The 24,908-nt window shown below is 47.2% G+C and overlaps 1 protein-coding gene across 1 annotated transcript in view; it reads right to left on the bottom strand.

Moving 5' to 3' along the window:
- HELZ2 (helicase with zinc finger 2) overlaps positions 1 to 24,908 on the bottom strand; it is a 119,930-nt gene that overhangs the window by 12,866 nt on the left and 82,156 nt on the right. The window contains exons 15-16 of the mRNA XM_088467048.1: positions 23,483 to 23,675; positions 16,238 to 16,372 (exon numbers count right to left, since the gene is read on the bottom strand). Coding sequence (XP_088323174.1) covers positions 16,238 to 16,372; positions 23,483 to 23,675 — 328 coding nt within the window. The remainder of the gene's footprint in view (positions 1 to 16,237; positions 16,373 to 23,482; positions 23,676 to 24,908) is intronic.

The following is a 24,908-nucleotide window of genomic DNA, read 5'->3' as shown; positions in this document are numbered from 1 at the left end:
AAAAGGCCGTGCTGACACACTCCGACCTCCGTCAGATGGTTGGATCGGGATAGTTCAAAGTCACCATATGAATGCTCTAATAGATGCCGTATGGTACTGTGTAGGTGGTCGTGTGGAATCAATAAATGGGTGTGGAACAGAAGTGGTCTAACGCGTTTCTCAGCCTTTAAACGTCCGGTTGTCTCTGAGGGATCTATCCCGATCCAACCATCTGACGGAGGTCGGAGTGTGTCAGCACGGCCTTTTTCCATCACGGCCGTTCATCAGCTGAGACTGGGCGCATTGACCCCCTGGTTCTCCTGCACACGGAGTCCCGACAGCAGAAGCTACGAATAGCCATTGCCGCTCACAGGACGGGCAGAGACCAGTCCTCAGATCTTTTCATAGCGGCCTCACACCAGCGGTTATTCCGCATCCAACTTTCCCTGCCACCGCACTCAACATTCATTCCCCTACATTGGTAGGAGGCCGGATCATTCCTTGGTCGGTGAGATATATACCGGAGAGGCATTCCGGACACTGCCCTCTGTGTTTCAGTGAAGTCTAACTGGGAGCCACATCTCTAAGGTTAGCCTGTATTGTGCACAATACCAACGCTAATTTACCTTTTACAGGAGCATTCTTATTGTCTTTTTCTATATCATCCGAGACTATTATTTCATTTTGTCCCATAAGAATATTTCCATTGGTTCTATTTTATTAATTGGGTTAATTACTTCATTCTGTCTCACAGACAGAAATACAATCATTACCAACTACTCATCTGTACATTCAGTATTTCATGTGTATTCTATTTATGTATATATTTGATGCTATTAGTGTCTTTTCATTGTATATTCTGTGTTTTTATTAATTCTTTGTGATATAGTACTATTTTTTACCAATTTTCCATACATCACATCCTTATTATTAAATTATCTATTATTTAATTGTTATATCTCATTGCGCTTTCACATCTTTTTTACCCTGAAGGAGGGTCTGGCTACCCGGGAGTGAAGCAACTCCACATCCAAACCATAATGAGAGTGCAGAGACCCGCACTTACAGGGAGGCCAAGCGGAGGGCTAGACCCAAGCCAGCTGTAAGGAATGCCATAACTTCTGGAAATCCTAAACACCTGATGATCGTAGCTACAGGTACGATACCGTAAGAATTATGTATGCCACATTCTGTGGTATATACCAGCAAAAGCAGGCTTAATCGCTCTAAACATCCCGATGATCACAGAACCACAGAATCCGTAGGATCAAAGTGGGGACGCAGTCAAAGAGAAACGATCCAAGTCCAGGGAAAGGCAAGGAACCTGAGACAACAGGTCCGGATATTGAGGCAGCAGGAACGGAGTGTCAATGGAGAGACTCTGAAAATCTAAGTACCAGTGACGTCTGGGTCAATCTGAAGCCACCAGCAGGACAGTACCACCATCTCGATTAAACTGCCGAAGAGCTCGAAGAAGAAGGGAGACCGGAGGAAACAGGTACACAAATTGGAAGGTCCACCTCACTGACAACGCATCACCAAAGGTTGCTTCGGTATCTCTAGTTCTGGACCCTAACATCTAACAGTGTGAGATAGAGTCACATTGTGTTTTTCTTGTTTGTTGGAATGTAATAAAATAATTTTGAAGTATTTCACTATGTGGAGCTATATGTTTTTCTCTTTTATATGATCTCTGGATTGTTTTTGGGTGTGCTATCCCTGTCCAAGAGAAGATCTAAAATAAGAGAACTACACGAGGACCGTTATTGTTTAGGATTATTGGATCATCAGCAGAAGTAACTTTTTTTCGACATTCAAATACCTGTTTACCTGACTTATTGACGCAAGAACTACACCTTTCTGATTTGTATACTATTGTTTTGGAGTTATAGAGACCAGCCCTGTGTAGTTTCTGCTGCCTGTAATTTTTTGTGAAGCACTGGTGGATTTCTCTTTTGTTTGATCTATGTCCAATGTTGTTACTAGAACATATGAAAACTGCATCTAGAATGTGAGCAGCAAGAGACATCTGATCCCCAGAAGTTTTTGAGGAAAAAAAGGTCTACAAATGCATCAGCACATCTCTCAATAGCATTAGCTACCCAAGCGATAGCAATGGTTGGACGGGCAACAGCCTCTGAAAGCGAGTATATTGATTTCAGGCAAAGCTACCACAGATGTATCCGTAAAATCCATCAGAGCAGGGATGGGAGGTGTAGTAGCGCTCTTAATCAGACAAGTAACATGAGAATCCACCCCAGGAGGTGATTCCTATTACCTGCAAAGACCCTCAGGGAATGGGTAACATGAGGCCAAACGCTTTTGTGATACCTCCTATCTGGCGTTTGCCAGACCCCCGCCATGTGATCCACCCTTTGGTCAGAGAGGGGGAAAAACAGCCGAAGATCCTTTAATGTTTAAACTGAGGGTGATAAGATTTAGGTGCAAGTTCAACATCCTCTATAACTAAGATGGACATGACCACTAGCACCCAAGCAGGGATATTAATATTTGATTTAGGCTCCCCCTCAAGTGCAAGGGATAGAAGTCCGATACATCATCCAGTTCACGCTTGGCTGATGATCTGTGTTAGACAGCAGTGCAGACTGGGAAGTAACCACAGGGCGTTTATCCTTGAAGAGCGGTGCCGGACGACTGCAGGGCCCTGTACACAGCCCGCAGTTCCAGGATGTTGATGGGGAGAAGTGCTTCTTCCGCAGACCAACGACCCTGAAGTGACAACGAGCCTGTCACTGCCCCCCAACCCCGGAGACTGGCATCTGTTGTGAGCAGGACCCAGTCCGGGATCCAAAAGGGGCACCCCTCGACCAGTTGAGCTGTCTGAAGCCACCAAGCCAAAGACTGCCGAACCTCCGGAGACAACACCAGCATCTGAGAGTGGATCCGGTGAGGTAATCTGTTCCATTTTGATAGAATCAGCCCCTGCAGGGGCCGTGAATGGAACTGGGCAAATTCCACCATGTCGAATGCCGACACCATGGACCCCAGAACTCTCATAGCAGAATGGACAGACAGCCGGCAACTTCTCAGACAACTGTGTATCCGCAGCTGTAGGGAGGAGACCTTCTCCGGACTGCTGACGAGAATCCCGCAGGGCTCCCAAATGAACCATCCACTGTGATGGAATCAGGGAGGACTTTCTCCAATATATCAACCACCCGTGCGCTTGCAGACAAGCGATCGTCAGGTGGAGATGTTGAAGCAGTACCTCCGGGGAGCTCGCCAGCAAAGGAGGTCATCCAGATACGGCAGCAGCTGTACATTCTAGTTCCGAAGATGTGCGGCCATTATTGCCATCACTTTGGTGAATACGCTCGGTGCCGTGGAGAGGCCAAAGGGTAGCGCCCGGAACTGATAATGATGCTGAAGGATAGCGAACTTCAGATACCGCTGGTGCGAAGGTGCTATCGGAACATGGAGGTAGGCGTCCTGGATATCCAGGGACACCATGTAATCCCCAGGTTCCATCTCCAGAATGATGGAACGTAACGTTTCCATCCTGAATTTGGGAGCTCTGAGGAATTTGTTTAGAGACTTCAAATTGAGGATAGGGCAATGAGAACCATTGGGTTTCTGCACCAGAAACAGAGTAGAGTAGTACCCCGTCCCTCGTTGTGATTGAGGAACGGGAACAATGACCCCTGCTTTCAGCAAGGACTCTATAGCCTGCTGAATCTGCAAAGCCTTGGTTTTGTCCTGAGAAGGACTCGTGCAGAAAAACTGGTAGGGCAATCTGTGTCGAAAAGACATGGCGTACCCCTGGGAGACCACTTCTCGAACCCAGGCATCCATGGTGGTATTGTGCCAGCACTGGGCAAATTGAAGAAGTCGGCCTCCCACTCTGGGGTCCCCCAGAGGGAGGCCCATCCCATCAGGCAGAAGGTTTATCTTCCTGTTTGGAAGAAGGGCGCCTGGCACTCCAGGCCTGTTTCTTGGGCTTCGAGGCTGTCTTAGTCGCCAACTGCCTCGGGAAGGATTGACCCTTGGACTTTCCCTGAACCCGAAAGGACCGAAAGGCTGAGCTCCTCACCTTAGCCGGCGCTGAAGCCGAAGGGAGTAAGGCAGACTTTGATTTAGCCAGAGTAACCACCATTTTGTCCAAATCTGGACCAAATAGCAACTCTCCATTAAAAGGCAAGGCCTCCAGGCCCTTTTTAGAATCCGCATCAGCCCTCCAGGACCGCAGCCACAAGGACTGACGCGCCGACACAGCTGCAGCCAACACCCTAGAGGTCAGCAGGCTTGCATCCAACGATGCTTCCCCAATATAGGAAGCCACATCTCTCATCTGTCCTATCAACGCTCTCTGGATATCCGGAGCATCGTCCGGAAAGGTATCTTCCAAAGAGTTGGCCCAGCTCTCAATGGCCTTAGCCACCCAAGAGATGGCCATGGACGGTCGGGCCACTGCCCCAGAGAGAGAGTAGATAGACTTTAAACAAGTCTCCACTTTCCTGTCCGTGGGATCCTTCAGGGAGGAGATAGACGGCAATGGAAAAGTAGCGCTTTTAATTAAGCGGGTGACATGGGAATCCACCGCAGGCGGGGTTTCCCATTTCCTGCAATGAGCCTCAGGAAAAGGATAGTTGGATGCCAACCGTTTCTGTGGTTGGAATCTCTTGCTGGGCAACTGCCAGGCCCCTGCCATATGATCCGTCAACTGATCGGACAGGGGAAAAACAGTCGAAGCTACTTTGGCCTCTTTTTAAAATTAGGATACTTCGACCTGGGAGCCGGCACATCCTCCTCTATATGAAGGATGGCCCGCACCGCCCTAACCAATGCCGGCACATTAATGGAGGACTTAGTCTCCACCTCCTGGGCCCCGGCATCCGAGTCAGAGTCCTCATGTACCTCTCCGTCATCCGAAGTCACGTCCGTGTCCGTGAACTGCGCCGCCAGTGAAGCCGGAACGGGTCGCTTGGACGCCTTTGGGGTAAATCCCTGTGTAACATCAACTGAAAAGCTGACGACGAGGCCGCCAGGCTCTGAACAGAGCTGGAGAGGACATCCACCCAGGGAGGGGGTACCGCCTGAGGATACCCCTGAAAGGGTACCATTGACTGCTGCGTCACTGTGGGAGACTGTACGTACACAGGCAACCCCGAATAAGGACCCACAGTCTGAGACCCGGGGGGAGACTGCAACAAATGCGGAACATCCGTGGATGGGCGATGGTAGGCTGGGGCAACGCCCTAGAAGGGACCGCAAGACGGTCCGCGATTGACGCCAGCATTTTTGAAAACATCGCCCAAGGAGGATCCTGCGCCACCGGATTTTAGAGGGACCAGGTACCAGCTGGCACCGCCCGCACAGACCGTCCTGAGAGAAATCTACCCCATTAACCCCTGCCGAACAGCGCCGGTAGGAAAACAACACAGGAGCCACGGAGCGCTCATTTTCCTCATCAGACATGACACAATAACTTTGCAATAACTATGTATCACCGAAAAGAGGTGAGGTGTATAACACCTGCGCACTCCCAAGTATGCAACACAAACAGCCCACAATATGGCACTGAGTAGCACACCACTGTATGTGACTGATCTCACAAATACGTAGATTTATATAAGTGAGGTACACAGAAAGAACACCCCTCCCCCACACACCTGCGGGCCTGTAGGAGAAGTGGATAGTGATAAGGGATAGTGATGACAGTCAGCAGAAATTAGCACAGACAGCAGCACTAGCAAAAAGTCACATACTATGCAGAAAGTTATACTCACTGCACCTTTCGCTACAATCAACCTCCCAGATTCAGTGCCTGGGAGGACTATAGTGCTGCGAACACTGTCCTTTTGCAGGGGAGAGGTACGCAGGGGGACCGGTCCATGCACCGCCTGGGAGATCTGCGCTTGCCACAAGAAGATGGCCGCCGGAGAGCTCTGAGGAGGAGTGGTTGTAGGAGGAACAGCCCAGCGACGCCAGCACACGAGAGAAGGCGCGCTGGACTGATGGGAGGAGCCGCTAAACCAGGGAAGGCTGCCTCCCCTGGCTAGCAATTAACCCCAGGGACGCTGGTTCCCCTCCAGCAATTGTACCCTGGTGGTCCAGCGGTCAGACGGGGTATTCCAGTGAAGGGGGAGCCCGCCGCCGCTACTAGCGCCGCCGGTCTGTCCCCAGAGACCGGCGGCTAAAGACTGCATTTTTACCCCCGCTTGCAGCGCGATGCGCTGCACGCGGCTTACCTGGCCCTGTGCTTCCGGCAGCAGTCAGTGGGAGCTCCCGGAGCCACGCTAGTACCGACTCCGGGGTCCCGCTGCGATCCCCAGATCAGTACTGGCGTCGCAGCGCCAGCGTGGTTGTTGGAGCGGCAGCGTGGACGTCCAGATGCACAGTCTGATGCTGCCGCTCTGAAGAGTAAAAATAAATAAAATCATCTTCTTTAAAAAATAAAAATAAGCTTAGGGGCTGCTTATGCAGCCCCACCGTGTCAGGGTGACCCGACTCCGGCCGGGCACCAACTAAAACTGAGGTGCCTGTAGCTCGGGGCGGGGTATAGAGGAGGATGGACCCAAGTGCATCCTGGGAGCAGCAAAAGCTTTAACTGCGTGGTGCCCGTGGAACCAGATCCAGCTATACCCAAAGGTCAACCCTGTGGACCCCCTATGGACCCTGAAGTAGAAAGGGGGGTTAAGGTTAGGCACCCCCCCGGGGGACTTAGCTTTAGGCGGTGGGGAAGGGGGGGTTAGGGTTAGGCACTGGGGGGTTAGGTTTAGGGTGTAGAATTAGGTTAGACAATACTTACCTTGGACGATCGGGATTTCCTCCTCTGCCGGGATGCCGCTGTCGGGATTCCAACCACCGGGCATGGATCCGGCGGTAAATCATACCGATTCCGGCTGTTGTGGTAATCCCTGCAAGGGAAATGACAGACTGTTGTGGTACCTGAGGGAATTGCATGTACTGTGAAAAACCCCGGTAGGGAGCGATAGTCTGTGTCACAGGGGTAAACCGCAAGAACTGCGAGATACCCTGAGAGGGAAAGTTAGCATGATGAAGCAACCCCAAGTGGGTTACAACTATGGGGGCCGCCAGGCGATCCGCAATGGAGGCCAGGGTCTTGAGAAACAAAACGCCCAAGGGGGTCCTGTAAGGGGCCCTGCCCCTTATGGCACCTTATACATAACTCTTTCTGAGTTAAATCCTCCGTACTCATACCTGCAGTACATGACTTGCAGGATAGCAAAAATGGGTGCAGTATCATGCTCTATTTCCTGGTCAGACATATCTGACTAACAATCATCCTGGAAATATCAAGCAGAGCTATCCTGGTCCTGACTGGCGCTAAGATTAGCTGCAGGGACCCATTATCAGCGTATGCAACACACAGTTCCATCTAAAATATGGCAACGTTCAGCACGCAACAGTATGTGACAAACCTCACAAATATTGACAAGTATATATATGTGAGGTCTCAGAACTACCCTAAGTACACCTGTATTAGGGCAGATTGTAAAGAAAATGGATAGATATACACTGACAGGTGAGAGAATAAAGCACAGACAGTCAGCGCTAGCATAAGTCACATACAATGCAGAAATATATATACATAAACATTACATATATACATAAACATTGCATAATATACTGCAAATGGCACTACATTCAACTGCTCAGATTCAGTGTCTGGGAAGGCTATAGCGCTGTGTACACTGACCCAAATGGCAAGGTACGCAGGGGGACTAGACCAACTGCTGTCCTAGTAGATCTGCGCTGTACCAAAGAGGAAAATGGCCACCCGGAGACTTCAGATGAAGCGTGGCCCACGGAGGAAGCAGCTTAGGAACGCCAGACCTTGCGCTGGAAAGGCGCGCTGAGCTGAGGGGAGGAGCCGCTGAAAGGCGCGCTGAGCTGGGGGGAGGAGCCGCTGAACAGGGAAGGCTGCCTCCCCTGGCCGGCTATTAACCCCCGGGAAGCCGGCTGCTGCCGATCGTTAATTCCCTGGTGATCTAGTGGACACGCGGGGTATGGGGGGGCCCGCCGCCACTGCCAGCGCCTCCGGTCTGTCCCCAGAGACCGGAGGCAATAGACTACATAAATGCGCAGATCACCACTCCCAGTTGATCCGGCAGCAGTCCTGGGATCCCGCAGAGCCCGGCTAGCACAGATCCCGGATCTGTACTGGCATCGCGGCGCCGGCAGGGTGACGGAGCGACAACTTGGACGTCCTATGGACAGTCCGATGCTGCCGCTCTGAAGAGTCTAAAAGTAAATAAAAAAACCTTCAACTCATAAAATAAAAAGTAGCTTAGGTGCTGCTAATCAGCCCCCCTGCGCAAACGGTGACCAGCTCCAGCCGGGCACCAACTTAAACTGAGGTGCCTCTGGCTTGGGGGTGGGGTTATAGGGGGAGTGGACCCAGTGCATCCTGGGAGCTGAAAGCTTTAACTGCGTGGTGCCCAGATTTGGTTCCCAGCCTATACCCCAAGGTCAACTCTGTGGACCCCCTATGGACCCTGAAGAAGAAATATGGGCTAAGGAACCCACATTTCCGCAGTTACGCTAGCATAAGTTAGATTTCGAGGGCCAGACGGTGTGCAGTAATACTGGTGTGAAATATAGATGATGAAGCGATTTATAAAATTGTTCTGATTGGGAAATACACTTAGGCTAAAACAAGTTCGGAATATTATATGCCAGTCTTCCTCAGGTATTATACATGAGAAGTCTGCCTCTCATTTCAGTAAAGAGTTAAATTTGGTAAATTTGTTGGGATTAGTTATATATGAATACCACCACGTAATACCTCCTCTACTTCCAATCTTACATAGTTGATCATTATGGAATTTGAGCAGTGGGCCTGATTCAGAGCCGGACGCACTGACCAGAGCGCTCGCTCTGAATCAGGGCCGGCCTACCTAAAATTGGAGCGGCCTTCTGGCCGCTCGTATAGCTGTGAGTGACCACCCACAGCTTATGCGAGCGGCCAAAAAGATGGTCGCGATGGTCAAGACCATCGCGACCATCGGGCTTGCGACGAGACCCTTGTGGTCTATCAGAGCCAAAAACACTCCCACTGACATCACTAGTGATGTCAGTGGGGCCGGACCCAGACGGTAGGCGTTCCCATGGGAACGCCTCCGTCTGGGCAGCCACGCCCCCAGCACGCCTACCAAATTGGGCGTGCTGTCAATCATCATCGACAGCACGCCCCCTTTGGAGCGAGACCCCGAGCGACGGCTTCCCCGTCGCTCGCCGGGTCTCGCGCATGCGCACGACGGAAGCCTCCGCCGAGCGCATGCGCATTTGGGTAACATCGACCCGCTTACGAGCGTACAGCGCTCGCGAGCGGGACTGAATGAGACCCAGTCTCTGCACTTTATGTGGAGAAGGGGTAATACTACCAAGCCAATGTTTCAATTGTAGATACTTATAGAAGTCCCTGGGAGGGAGAGAATATAGTGATTGAATCTGGGTGTAAGACAATAAGGAATCAGAGGCAGTTACTTCAGCCAAGGTAAAGATTCCTCGAGCTCTTCAAGTTTCAAAAGATACATTCGGGATCAAGTTGGCTAAACCCTCAAGAGAAAAATTAGTAGTGGGAAGGAGAATGTCCGATGTCAGCGTGGTTAATTCTAGCCAGGCTTTGCAGGAGTTAGAGACACACACTGACCTTTCCAAAGCCTTTACTGTAATTGATGAGGGCAGCCAAAGACAATCTGCAAGAGAGAATGGGGAGACCATACTACGCTCTAGAAGGGCCCATGATTTTGGGTTCTCCTGAGTAAACCATACATTTATTTGGGAGATTATTGTAGCTAGTTGATAACATCATAAATCTGGGTAAGCCAAACCACCCTCCGATTTCGGATAAGACATAGGGTCTCATTCAGACCCGCTCGCAAGCGCCTGAGCGCTCGCAAGCGTGTCGATGTTTGGCTGTGCGCACGCGCAAGCCCCGGAGCGAGATAGAAATTCTCTCGCTCCGTGGCTCACTACAAAAGGGGCGGCTGTCGATGTTGATCGACAGCTCGACCTGTTTTGTAGGCGTGGTGGGGGGGGGGGTGGTTTCACGAATGCAGGCGTTCCCAAGCGAACGCCTGCCGTTTGTGGGTGGCCCCACTGCCATCACCAGTGATGTCAGTGGGAGAGCTTCCGGCTCTATTACAGCCGAAAGCTCTCTGGTGCTTGCGGAAGACAAGACCCTACCACAAGGGTCTGGTCGCAAGCCCCAATGGTCGTGATGGTCTTGACCATCGTGACCATCATTCTGGCCGCTCGTTAAGGCTGTGGGTGGTAACCCACAGCCTAGCGAGCGGCCAGGAGGCCGGATCATTTTTTAGATGCGGCCGCCCTCAATCAGAGCGAGCGCTCGCATTTTGCGAGCGGATCTGAATGAGGTCCATAGTTTTCCTGGCTAATCTTGGTTTCTTACCCTTCCATATATATTTAATGAATAGAGCGTGAAACCTGTTGAGGATAGTTTTCGGGACCAGTAAAGGGATAGTCCGAAATAAATATAGTATCTTTGGTAGAATCACCATCTTAATGGCCGATATGTGACCCAACCATGAGACATTCTGCATCATCCAATCAGTCATTAATAAGGCGACACCACGCAACAAAGGTAAATAATTAGCCGAAATTAAACTGTTAGCAGTAGGGGTTAAATGGATCCCAAGGTATTTGACACTGTTCTCTTGCCAGGAATAAAAATATTCTGATTTTAGAGACTGTAACATAGCTGGAGAAAAATTAATAGGTAGTGCTTCGGTTTTAGAACCGTTCAGTTTAAATTAAGATACTCTAGAGTAATTTTCTAGTACGGAATGCAAACATGGTAGGGACGAGTCAGTGTTTGTGATAGTCAAAAGAACGTCATCCTCAAATAAACTGATTTTATATGTCTGACCAAATAATACAGGACCTTGAATAGAATGATGAGATCTAATAGTCTCCGCCAGAGGTTCAATCGCTAATGTGAACATCAGTGGGGATAATGGACACCCCTGGCGTGTACCATTAGTAATTGGGAATGATGGTGACAAGATACAGTTTACAAAAACTCTGGCTGATGGGTTGGAATATAGGGCCTGATTCAGAGCCGGACGCAATTAGCGCTTGCTCGTCCAGAAAATAGGGGTGCTATTCAAATCAACCGTTCGCTCTTTGCGGTTTGTTCACGCCTCTAGGTCTGAACGAGCGAAAAAAAACTTTCGGTCGTTTTTTGAAAAAATACGCCCCCTGGCCGCTCGCATCCTACATCATGTCCGCTATTTATTAGATTAATCGAGTACATCGACCAGGGTATGAACTGCTCGCTATTCTTGGGGTTGGTTTTGCTACCACAATTTTGCGAGCAGTTCTGGCTATAAAATAACCCAGTGACGTGGTCAATGACGCTGCTGTTTTAATTATGCACACCCATAAAACGCCCGTTTTGACCTTTGAGCACGTCTGCGTTCGGATCTCCACTCCTCGTTTTCAAGCACCTTCCCCCGTTACCACCCACATACGCCTACTCCTGTCACTCAAATTATCAGGCATTCGCTAATTTGCGAGCACATGAATTTCGACCGCACTGACTGGTTCGCGCATGCGTATAACGATCCGTACGCATGCGCAGTTGGGCAAACATCGCTCGGAGCGAACGAGCGGCCACTTACGAGCGGCTCTGAATCAGGCCTATAATGCAAAGATCGATGTTAGTGCTAAACCCCTAAAACCAAAATTTGTGAAGTACGGCACAAAGGTACCCCCAGTGCAACCTGTCAAATGCCTTCTCAGCGTCTAACGATAATAATAAAAAGGGCTGATCAACTTCCGAGAAGGCATCTACAATATCAATTACTCGTCTCTTGTTGTCAGGAGACTGACGGCCTTGAACGAACCCTACCTGGTCCCGATGGATAAGTGAAGGAAGTAAAGGATTAATTAATCCTTTACTTAAGGAAGTAAAGGATTAATTAATCAATCCTATTTGCTATTAATTTTGCATACATTTTGACATCTGTATTGAGGAGTGCAATTGGGCAATAATTAGGTAGTAAAGTAAAATTTTTCGCCGATTTAGGGAATGCAACGATTCATGCTTCCAGCATTTCTTTTGGAAAAGACCCCACCGTGGAGGCCTCATTAAAAACCTGAACTAGAATTGGTAATAAAGTGTCTTTGAAACATTTGTAAAATGTGTTAATATATCCATCAGGACCATGAGCCTTCTCTAAGCACTGAGGGGGAGGGTTAGTTTTAGGCAGTGGGGAGGGTTGGTTAGGGGTTGGGTTACGATACTAACCAACTAACATGTGTTGGTATCCTAACCCTGTCGGGATGCTGCCGTCAGGATTCTGATCACCGGGATCCCAAGCGCCGGCATCCCGTATCCAACCCGCTGCAACTATACTATTCCTATATATGCTAACATGGTGGCCCTGCCACTCTTACCTCGATCTCTTCTTTTAACTGTGACATCTCAGGATCCCGTTCTTACATGTCTATACCACGTTCTACACTGACCTCCACCAGTGTCGGCTCAGTGAGCAGTATTGCCCTTTCCATGTTGTCAGTGAATCTCAGTGTTGCCACTTGCTCATTTTGAACCAGAATTCGGGCTTACAATAAGAAACCTGCTCACATCTTGCTGAGCAGTGTTCACAAGCTAAAGCATGTAGGAAGGGGCTGTGCAGGGAATGTAGTCGACAGGTCGGGATCCAGGCACCAGTATCCCGACCGTCTGCATCACGAAGGTAAGTATCGGGGTGCAGAGGGAGGGTAGCGTTAGCTAGAGGGGTTAGGCATTAGGGGGAGGGTTATGGTTAGGCACCGGGGAGGGGGAGGTTAGGTTTAGGCACTAGGGGGTGAGAGGCTAGGTTTAGGCACCGGGGAGGGAGGGGTAGGGTAGGGGTTAGGGTAGGGAAAATACTTATCTTCACTTCCTATGGGTGTCGGAATTCTGGCTGTCGGGATGCCGCTGTCAGTATTCTGAACAGCGGCATCCCGACAGCCGGGATTTCATACCCAACCCCTGTGCAGTACTGGGTGCACACAGCATGTTACACCAATGGATAACTTAAACAATGAACCCCAGCTAAGTCATTTCATGGAAGCAGGTTTTACTTAGGTTAATCAGGTTTTCATGGAAAGATCCTTTAAGAAACTATCATTCATACAGAATTAACATTATTAATTTGAAATATTAGTTTACAAAAGTAAAAGTATTTTAAAATCAATGAATGCAGTCAGCTATAAATAGGATTTTTGTTTCGCTTAAATTTATTCCAGTTTTTCTCTTACTATAATGAAAAAAAAAAACATTGATTGTTAAGATTCTCCCCTTGATTTACACTCACATTATCCTAATTCACACTTAAAACACTGAACACTTGCAAAACCACCCAGACTCACTTTGAAATTACTGCTTATTGGTTCTTACACAAATGTGTATTCAATATTATCCTACTGTTTCTAAGTTTGTTACTTTTATCTCCCTTTTCTAACACTAAAGGGGAGCATCCACTACACGATTTTAGCAGGCGATTGAACGATAACGACGTCGTTATCGTTCAATCGTTTAAAAGTCGTTTATAAATCGTGCAGTGTTTGGTCGTTAAGGATCAACGATGCGCGCTCCCGCTGGTCGTTTGATCCTCTCGTCAGTCGACTGAACAAGCAGGTCAATTTGATCTATTAAAGATCGTTTGCAAATCGTTCAGACTGAAAGATAAAATTTCAAGGGAAAGAAAATCAAGGGAAAATCGTTTAGAGATTGGACAGGGAGTAGATCGTCTAGTGGATGTGCCCCTTTAAGGGACTGACGCTGAGTTGAATGTCCAGCAGTTTGCGTAGCATACAATATGCATTTTTTTCTTTGCACGACCAGAAAACTGCATCGGAGCTGGCTTGTGGCTGGAGAGATGGGACTGTGATGGGGTGCAATTTGGGTACGGTATGGGCTTGTTCGTGTAATTGTGAACAGATGCAGACTTGCACAGAGACCCAGATACGCCTTTCAGTAGTGTATCAATAGTGGGTGTCCTATAGATTTTTTTTCACTGCTTACATACACTATATGGACAAAAGTATTTGGCCACACCTATTAATTATTGAATTGAGGTGTTTCATTCAGACCCATTGCCACAAGTGTGGTGTAAACCACCTAGCCATGTAGCCTCCATTTGTGATACAAAATGGGTCGGTCTGAAGAGCTCAGTGACTTCAAGCGTGGTACTGTGATAGGATGCCACCTTTCCAATAAGACAGTTCGTGAAATTTCATCCGTGCTGGATATTCCACGGGCAACTGTAAGTGATATTATTAGAAAGTGGAAGCATTTAGGAACAAAGGCAACTCAGCCTCAAAGTTGAAGACCACGTAAAATCACAGAGCGGGATCAACAACTGCTAAGGCGCATGGTGCATAAAACTCACCAACGCTCTGCTGATTAAATAGCTGAAGAGTTCCAAACTTCCACTGGCATTAATGTAAGCAAAAAAACTGTGCGGCGGGAGCTTAATGGAATGGGGTTCCATGGCCGAGCAGCTGCATGCAAGCCTCACATCACCAAGTCCAATGCCAAGCGTCGGATGGAGTGGTGTAAAGCACTGGACTGCGGAGCAGTGGAAACATGTTCTGTGGAGTGACGAATTACGCTTCTCTGTTTGGCAGTGAGATGGACGAGTTTGGGTTTGGCTGATGCTACCTGCCTGACTGCATTGTGCCAACTGTCAAGTTTGGTGGAGGAGGAATAATGGTATGGGGCTGTTTTTTAGGGTTTGGGCTAGGCCCCTTATCTCCAGTGAAGGGCAATCTTAATGCTTCAGCATACCAAGACATTTTGGACAATCCTATGCTTCCAACTTTGTGGTAATAGTTTGGGGAAGGCCCTTTTCTATTCCAACATGACTGTGCCCCAGTGCACAAAGCAAGGACTATGAAGACATGGCTTGATGAGTTTGGTGAGGAGGAACTTGACTGACCCGCACAGAGCCCTGACCTCTACCCCATTGAGCACCTTTGAGATGAACTGGAACAGAGATTGCAAGCCAGGACTTCTTGTCCAACATGCCTGACCTCATAAATGCTCTATAGAATGAATGGGCACAATTTCCCACAGAAACACTCCAAAATGCTTTGAAAAGACTTCCAAGAAAAGTGGAAGCTGTTATAGCTGCAAAAAGGGGACCAACTCAATATTAAAATGGCTTGCTTGGCCAAAAAACTGCATCCAGGCCTTGCCACTTCCCCGCATCCGCCCTGAAAATGCCTCAGGCAAAGGCATAGCTGGGGCTGCATGCGATCATACGGGACCCGTTCTGCAATAATTGGGAATCTACGTTTAGCCCCATAGTGCATAAGCATATAGGGTGCACAGTTATTAATTTAGAGTGGATTTTTCACTCATAAAATGTTGGGGCAGCATCAACTGGAAATACAGCCCTCGCAAGAGATAGCAATGACCAAACAGTACTTGATTATTTGCCCAACCAGTGATGTTTTTGGTAAAATTAATATAATTACTTAAGCTGCATACACACACAATGATTTTGTTATGAACGATTTTATGAACAATTTTCTGTCAGATTATCTGTCAGATTTTTGAAAGTGTAATGAACGATTTTTTTGAACTACAAACGATTTTTGCATATTCCCTTAATGAAAATCGTTCAGTTGGTCAGTCTGACTGAACTACAAACTACAAACGTGAACACGCATGAACGATAATCGTTCATCGTTTTAACTTAGAAAGTGAATGATTTTTTCAACGATTGAACGAAAAACGATATCGTTAAAAAAATCATTGTGTGTGTATGCACCTTTAGCAATAGGTTGAGCTAGTGATACAATGAAATCACATGGGCAATTTCCCTTGTACTACATCTATCTATAGGAACTTACTATTTACCTAGGCCCAGGCTTGTCTGGGGCGCCCAGCAAGGACCAGGGAGAAGGAGCTGTGGATAGTATTTTTAGTGCAAATTGTAATGAGCAGTCGTAGTCACGCCCCATAAGCCCTGCATATAGGTAGTTGAAGTCTTCTCTTTAAATCCATATGATAGAACCCATGATGTTTGAAAGAAGTAGACAAAAAAGGTTTCTCTATAGTAGTATGACTGTTTATAGTATGTTTATGTTTATGTATGTTTATAGTAGTATGACTGATGGAGACTGTTTGCATGGCAATAAGTTTTGTAAGAATAAACTATTAGCAATCTGGGTCCTTAATTTTTTTTTTTTTTACAGAAACCCTTTAGCTTCTCTACCCTTTCTTATAGCAAAATATGAATAGACCTCTTACCATACGATATTGTGTATCCAGCAGCAATGCTCTTTCTTGGTACCTCTCAAAAAGTGAGCGATCCATTTTAAGTATGCGGCATAAATCATTTTTTATGACTGGACGCAACTGACGGTGGTCCCCAAGCAAAACAATCTGTGAAATAAAAAGATCTTGAGTACACTTGCAACAATCCCAAGAAAATCAGAACATTTTGTAGCCGTGAAAATGGCAGCTGGAGCCTTTGCACCAGAAGATTTTAGAAATGTGTCATATGTAAAAAAAAAAAAAGAATTATGCTGCAGCTGTGTTGCTAAAACAGCAGTTTTCAATGAACAAGGCATGAGAGATAAATGGGATACAGAAATAGGGCAGCAAAATGCGAGCAGCTTCTAAATGATTTCTGAATTAACATAACTATCCTGATATTCAAGGAAGGACTAAACAGTACAAATAACTTTATATAATGCAACTAGCGACCCGCCCCGGCTTTGCATGGGAGCAATTTTATCTCGTCACAGCCCCCTGCATTTCATAGCAGCCTACACCATGTCACCACAGTCCCCTGTATCTCACCACAACCCCCTGCTTCTCACGCCTGCCCCTGCATCTCTCCAGTGTCACCACAACCCCCACTGCTGGGCCCGGCTACTGGGATATGCTGGTAAGGGTAAGAGCAGCATAGATGAGAGATTTGTATTGCAGCTACGGTAAGCATTATCAGCAGCATGTCCCTGGGGCACCTGTGCATATTTCCGCAGCCTCCATACGCACCCCTCCCCAGCTGCCGAACATGGCAATGAGCAATGTCCTCTTTGCACAATGTACCCTGTATTTCCTGAGCTTCCTGTTGAGCTTCCTCATCGTGGTGCCGCTTTCCGAGAACAGCGCTGACTTCCATGGTAGGCGCCTCCAGTTCACCGAGGGAGTGTGGCTGAGCGGGAATATCACACTTGAGAGGGAGCACTTCATAGTAGAGGAGTGGTGGCCAGAGTCCGTCTGCAAGTTCAGCGTAGGGATGGACATCGGAATCCGGGGTTGCTAACCATCAATGTTTTTGTTCCGGTAGTTGGCGGCCCGATATTTGCCACCATCAAATGGAAAGCAGTCGATGGAGTTCCGATGGTTGTTGATGTTTTTATTTTAATTCCTGATAGCTATGACTTCCCTGGTTCATTCCTGGCTACTGTGTCTGCATCAAGGCATACTCATGAGTTCATTGGAGGCTGTCTCTCATTCTCTGTCTGCCTCAGATGTGACCCTGCTCAGTCCCTGACTCCTTCCCCTCTCTAGACTGCTGCCAAGCAACAGGGCACATTGCTATCTCTGATTGGCTCTCACTGTCTCAGAGAGCCAATCAGAGCGCAGTTCTCGGCCCTGCAGCAGCAGTCACTCAAACAGCACAACAGTTTTTTTCTGTGACTTGCTTCATTCCAATCCTCAGTTTCAGATTATCTCCTGCTATATAGCAGATGGGTGTAAGATTTTTTTATGTTACTAGCTTCATTAAAATCGCCACTGCTCGGCTCCCTTTTATCACAGATGAATTGTACATAACCTTCCTCGACCAATGCTGTATAGAATAGTGAAAACCCTATCAAATTCATCCAGTGGTTCAAGAGATTAGCCCAAATGAACAGTTAGACACCTAAACGAGAGAGAGAGAGATCGCTCAAGATCCAGATAAAGTGGGCCACTAACATGAAAGGGGTGTTGTGGGATGGCATGCCACAACAGTTATATATTTTCCTATTTATTCTATATTCTAGCATTCTAGAAAATTCTCAATAAAGGAATGTTTCTACTGTTATAAAATAACCCTTTACTACAAAAAGTTTTGTCAAGATTACTTAATCTTTAAGATGGGGAGATCAGCGTCAGAATAGAGTGGGGGTTATATTTACTAAAGTGCGGGTTTTTGTAGATGTTGCCCATAGCAACCAATCAGATTCTACTTAACATTTATCTAGCACCTTATAGAAGATAATTGTTTGCTATGGGCAACATATCCACTTCTAAAAACCAGCACTTTAGCAAATATACCCCTACATTATCCAATGGATAACGACTTTTTAAACGTTTAAGAATATGATGGTGTCTAAAGTGACAGAAACCGTGATGGCCATGCAATGGAAGACCCTAACATCACACAAAGAAGACAAGAAAGCCTAGGTCTGATTCACAAGTGGCTGTGCTGGCAAAGTGACTGTGTAAGGGGGCACACTGCACGCTGATGTACAGTATGCTGTGCTATACTTTGCTGATTTAGAGGCTGTGTCCAGAGACTCACAAGTGGCTGTGCTGGTAAAGTGACTGTACAGGGGCCACACTGCACACTGATGTATGCTGCACTATACTCTGCTGATTAAGTGGCTGTGTCCAGACTTACAAGTGGCTGTGCTGGCAAAGTGACTTTGTATAGGGGGCACACTGCACGTTGATGTATGCTGCACTATAATCTGCTGATTAAAGTGGCTGTGTCTAGACTCAGAACAATTGGCTGTGTGTACAAAAAAAAGAAAGTTTAAAAATGTAAAAAATACTTTCAAGAAAGTTAAAAGTTTAAAAATATATTTTTTTAAAATAAATAAATATTTTTTGGTGCTGTACCCTATATGTATACAGGCACCGTGACTCCTTGGGCTGTACTCCACTGTGTATACAAGTACTGGGACATATTGGGCCGTAGCCCACTGCGTATACAAGTACTGTGACTCTGTTGGCCGTAGCCCACTGTGTATACAAGCACTGTGACTCCTTGGGCTGTAGCCCACTATGTATACAAGCACTGTGACTCCTTGGGCCGTAGCCCTCTGTGTATACAAGCACTGCAATTCCTTGGGCCTTAGCCCTCTGTGTATACAAGCACCGTAACTCCTTGGGCCTTAGCCCACTGTGTATACAAGCACTGTGACTCCTTGGGTCGTAGCCCTCTGTGTTTACAAGCACCGTAACTCCATGGGTCTTAGCTCCCTGTGTATACAAGCTCCGTAACTCCTTGGGCCTTAGCCCTCTGTGTAGGGCCATAACTAGTGTAGTGCGACCAGTGCCATGGCACACTACATACAGAGATAAAAAAAATCAGGAGAACAAAAATCCACTCAGCATCAACATAACAAATAGGAGATATCCTTAATTACCACAACGTTCACCACTTACAAAGAACATATATGCTACAGATATTGAGTAGAAAAATAAAAAAAAAAGAAATACATAAACATGAAAAACAGAAATGTGCCTAAACCCTGAACTAAACTAAACAAATAACAGGCTGTCTGACTATCTGAAAATTACTGTAGAGAGGGGAGTCATCTAAGCGTTAGGCCCTATAGATATGGAGCAACCAGCCACCAGAGCTGCCGCGACCTCCAATTACAGAAATAAAAAGGAACCATAAACATCGACTGACCCAACATGAATGTGATTAAACAGTGTAACATGATGGCCCGCATAAGGCCTCAAAATTTAGAATAAAAAAATTATAGCAGGTAGAGTCCAGAACAATAACAGCAGTAGTGGAGACATATAGTGCACTCCATAAACATAATACAGGATATTTCGGTAATATGGAGACAGCCAGGAAAGCCACCACGACGAGGGGTCTGAAGATGGAGACAGGTGACAGCATCTTTAGGAGAATCGAAGAAGTGAGAGCAGCCACTTGATACAACAAGGTGACTGGCAGAGAAAAGTATAGCCTAGGGTAACTGTAAGTCCCGCAGTTGTCTCTTGACTTGAGTAAATTTGGCACAAGATTTTTGGACCTCAGCAGAAAAGTCTTGAAAGAAAGCAACCCGCTGTCACTTATATTTCTAGTTTTCATAATGTAGAAGTTTTCAATAAAGGTTCTCGGAGATGCCGATGGAGAAAGGACCCTGGTGCCCCTATTCCACAGCAAACTGAGGAGTAAACTCGTCTCGGCCAAACGTAAAAGTCAGCCAGGATTCCAGAAAACTCTCTGGATTCGAACCTTCCACCTTCTTTGGCAAGCCAACGAAGCAATTTTTATTGTGACGAAGACGACCATCAATATCCACCAATTTCTGCTGACAGGCCGCTGAGTCTTCAGAAAGTTTAAATGCCCAGGGACCGGATAAGCACTATCTTCCAACGTAGAAATACGATTTTCTGTCTTAAGCTGGCCACACACATAGCGATACTTTACCCGATCTGGCCGATTCCGACACATTGGAACGACATATTGTGTAAAATATGGCCAAATCCTGAGTAAATCGTTGAGTCCCCACTCACGATCACGATGCGATGCGCGTCCCCGCTGGTCGCACATCGCATCGTCAGATCTGCCGTGCAGTAGAGCAGATCTGACAATCTAGGACCCGATGCACTGTGAAAGTCTGGATGCAGGAGAGATCGTATGAAGATTGGACACCAAATCGTGTGCAGATCGTGTGCAGAGCTGCCGGGGAGTTTCAAGGGAAATCGTACACATCGGCTGATCGTGTGCAGATCGCTATGTGTGTGGGCACCTTTACTAATACGGTCCCTCATTTTTAGCATAACCTGACACGGAATGGGATTGTTATGCTGGCAGCTGTTTAGCTGCCGGTTCAAATCCCAACAAGGCTAGCCTGGCAGGACGGAATTCCGACAGCAGAGGTAAGTAACCCTAACCCTCCCCTCTCCATCCCCCTAGCTCTAACCCTCCCTTAGCGGTGCCTTCCCCTAACCTCCCCCCGTTAGTGCCTAAACCTAACCCCGCTCCCTAAACCTAACCTCCCCCCGTGCCTAAACCTAACCCCCCTTCCCCTAGCCTAACCCTAAATCCCCCTGGGGTGCCTTAAACCTAACCCCCCCCATCCCCGGGCTAAGTGAATACTTACCCCGTCCGCGGCAATCTGGGTTTCGGGGGTTGGGGTGAATCCCTAGCTGGCATTCTGCCGTTGAAATTACATCCCTCCTGACACATCAAGGATAAATCAATATGGACCTCAGTAATATGATCTGTAACTCGCTATTCAGTCAATAATAGCTGGTAGGAATTGTTCTATATGAAGGGCAAGAGCATCATACAGCGGAGCTGTAATGGAGGATTGAGAATCTGTGTGGGACGGACCATAATCCTGTGAGGGTACAGATCTAGCAAACTTTTACAGCTTAGAAGCAGCCTGAGATTTTCTACTCACTGTGTCAGAGGAAAAAAGCGATATCCAGTCCAGGAAGCATATGAAAGCACTGCGATGTAAAACAGAAACCAGAGCCTGCACAGTACAAAATGGTGGCCAAGGGTATTCCGCCAACAGTCTGAGTGTAAATTACTGCCTTAAAGTTGAGGTCTCCAGGAGCTCAATTCAAACTCTCAGCTGGAGAAACTAGTAGAGAAGTCACCATCTGAAGAATCATGTAAGTAGAGGACACTCACAGTGGGGAGGAGCCAGGAGAGACACAACTCTGGTTCTTAGCATTTCTGACAAGCTCAGACACTGCTGTATCCAGGCCTATGTAGAAACATTCCATTTCAATTATCTGATGCACCTGAACAGCTCAGCTGTGTGCTCACCTGGTCAGCTAGCCCACCTCCTATTTAAACCAAATCCTGTAAGCAACCCATTGCCTGAACAATGTGTTCCTTCCCAGGATAGTTCTAGGCACCAGGTTTACTCCTTGTATCCTGTGATTCAGTTCTCTGTGACTCTATCTGCTACATTGTGGATTTTCACTATTTACCGTCTGCCGCTGTGTTCCGTTACCTGTCAGCACCACAGCTCCCACATTGCATACACACCTGCTCCAACCACTTCGTCTCAGCCAGCAAGTATACTGCCTTCCATCTGCTGCTGTGTATCGTCACCTGTCAGTGCGGCAGCTTCCACGCTGCATACCAATTTACTACTCCTCAGTACATAGCCGCTAAGTACAGCCACGGTCTTCATGCCATCATACTGCTGGGACAGTGCATGCAAATTACCTATTCTGTTTTACTCTGTACTTGGTGGTTGTCCAGGTTATTGGGTTATACTATTGTGCTGACCTTGAATTGGTTTCCCTGTGCTGTGTGCTATTGTCTTGGGCTGGTTCTGAGTTCCTATCTACCAGTACTATATTGTCCTGGAGTTCACCCTTGTTTCTGGTGTGTATCCCTGGTCTTGCTGGCCTTCACATGTCACTAGGCGAGGGGTCACCCAGTGGATCTGGTCTGTTCACTCCAGTTCCAGTTCATTATCCACGAATAGCACAAGTCTGTGGTATCTACACTGTTACATTAAGCCTCCTCGTTTCATCTGCACCTCCGTTCAAGTCAAGGGTTCCAAACCAGAACTACAGAATACCCAGACCGTGACAGACACGCTGGTAAGATGACCACTGGGCAGAGCTCCATGTCTCGCTGCTGAGGACACCGCCAGGCAGCACAGCCAGGTCCAGAAGATAGGAGGAGAGACAGTCATCACCTCCGTGCACACACCACCTGCTGAATTGCCTGGAGCAGTAGGCACCTGGACCCCACTGGAAGAGAACAAAGCCTGCGCCAGGAAACAGAGAAGACCCCACCGAGTCAACAATGCAGCAAATAGAGAGCGGAGGGACACGGAGACTCCACACAGCACAAGAAACCTTCAGTAAGCTAGAACAGCCGAGCAGGGAGACCACAGACAGCCACAGGAGAAGGCACAGGATATAAAGGCTGGAGAGCGTGATTACACGCGTTGTACTCCATGCCTGGCCAGGCCACGCCCCCAATGTCCTGTTGATTTCTAACCCAGAACTGCCTTGGAGTAATAAGGCTTTACTACTCTGAACTGAAGTCCTGGGGGGCATCCAAGTGCCAGTAAGCATGTAAAGCATTAAGGGAAAGTCAGTTTATAAAAGTGAACATCTCTCCAAGTGGTTCGAAGATCTTAGCACTTGTCTACAGGTTTTGACATAACAACCAGCAGAAGACAGCCAATTTATAGAATAAATTGAATTATAGAATAAACCTTCTATTTGTTTTGTTTGCAAGCCTTAAAATCAACACTAGACAGGTGTATAACAAGCAGTAAGGCAGGCATACAGACAAAAAGTTGCGACTAAGGTAACAAAAAAATAATAATAATAATTTTCCTTACCAAGGTCCAGACAAAGAATATGATGTTAATACTGAAAAACATTTTTATTTATCTTTGAATAATAGTAAGTTTTTATTAACAAAAATGTTAGATGTATGTAGCTGTAATGATTCTTATACTGAAGCAGCAATCATGAGGAATACACTGTCCGGCACAGAGTGTTACAGAACATATAGTGGGTGATGTATGCAATTCCACTCACCGACTGCACGCTCTTGTGGCTGACAATTGGGACAAGAGTCTCTGACTCTGTGCACATTGCACTCTCATCAATGATAATCTGTGACACTGGCAATTCACTCAGAATTGTACTGGAAGAGGTAACACAGGTGCACAGAATGATGTCATGGCGCTCAAGTTCAAATTTTCGAGCATCAGACCGGAGCTTCTTGTATCTACACCAGAATAAAAAATATGGAAAGGTGAGTACATAGGAGATAACATATACATAAATGAGTACAGAAAATAAGAGATATGGTAACAACTTACCTTTGTTATCTCTATTTCTACGAAGTTCCACAGGATACCTTGGGGTATAGGCGATGGCTCTGCCTTCGGGCACCACAGAGTTAAACTTTTGGTCCCAGGATGCACCGGGACCTCCTCTCCTATACCCCGCCCCCAGGCCAAGGCACCTTCAGTTACGTACCAAGCCATAGGCCGGAGGGAGAAAAACAGAGAGAAGGAAGTCTGGAACACACAAAATTCACATTCTCACAGAGAAGGAGATGGAACAAAACCCATCTGAAGCACAGGTGCAAGTCCTGTGGAACCCTATGGATTTCTTAGAAATAGAGATAACAAAGGTAAGTTCTTACCATATCTCTAATTTTCTACAGCAGGGTCCATAAGATATCCACAGGATACCTTGGGGATGTCCCAAAGCAGTAAGTTCAAGGGTGGGGACACTCCTGTACAGAATGGAGAATCCGCCGCCCGAAGAAAGCATCCTGAGAGGCAAAGGTATCAAATGCATAATACTTTACCAAGGTATGGACAGAAGATCACGTGGCCGCCTAACAAAGCTGAACAGCCAAGGCGTCACGGCAAACTGCCCACGAGGGACCCACAGACCGAATGAGCAGTAACAGAGAGCGGCACTGGAATACCCTTACGAGTGTAAGCCTCAGAGATCGCCCTGCGAATCCACCTTCCCAACGTCTGTTTGTTGGCAAGCCATCCCTTCTTATGGAGACCGTAGAGGACAAACAAGGAGTCCGACTTCCGAAGAGAACTGGGACGGTCCACATAAATACGGAGAGCACGTACTACATCCAATGAGGCCTCATCTGCTGAAAGGTCTGGTGAGTTAAAGGCCAGTACTAAAAATGTCCTCATTAATGCGGAAAATATAGACCACCATAGGAAGGAAACCAGGGCGAATCCTAAGAACCGCCCTGTTCGTGTGAAAAATCAGAAAGGGAGGGCGACAACAGAGAGCCCCCAACTCTGACTTCCTTTTAGCTGAAGCACTAGCTAGAAGAAATGCAGTCTTCGCTGTAAGCCATTGAAGTTCACTGAGCCCAGGGGTTCACATGGAGGTCCTTGGAGAGCCTGAAGGACCACAGCCAAATTCCAAGGAGCCTCCCATTTGATGAATTAGTGCAAATGGGTATGCAGAAGCCTGA

Source organism: Taudactylus pleione, unplaced genomic scaffold, assembly GCF_031769625.1.
Source record: "Taudactylus pleione unplaced genomic scaffold, aTauple2 ptg000069l, whole genome shotgun sequence".
NCBI lineage: Eukaryota > Metazoa > Chordata > Amphibia > Anura > Myobatrachidae > Taudactylus > Taudactylus pleione.
This window is presented reverse-complemented; position numbering and strand designations above follow the sequence as displayed.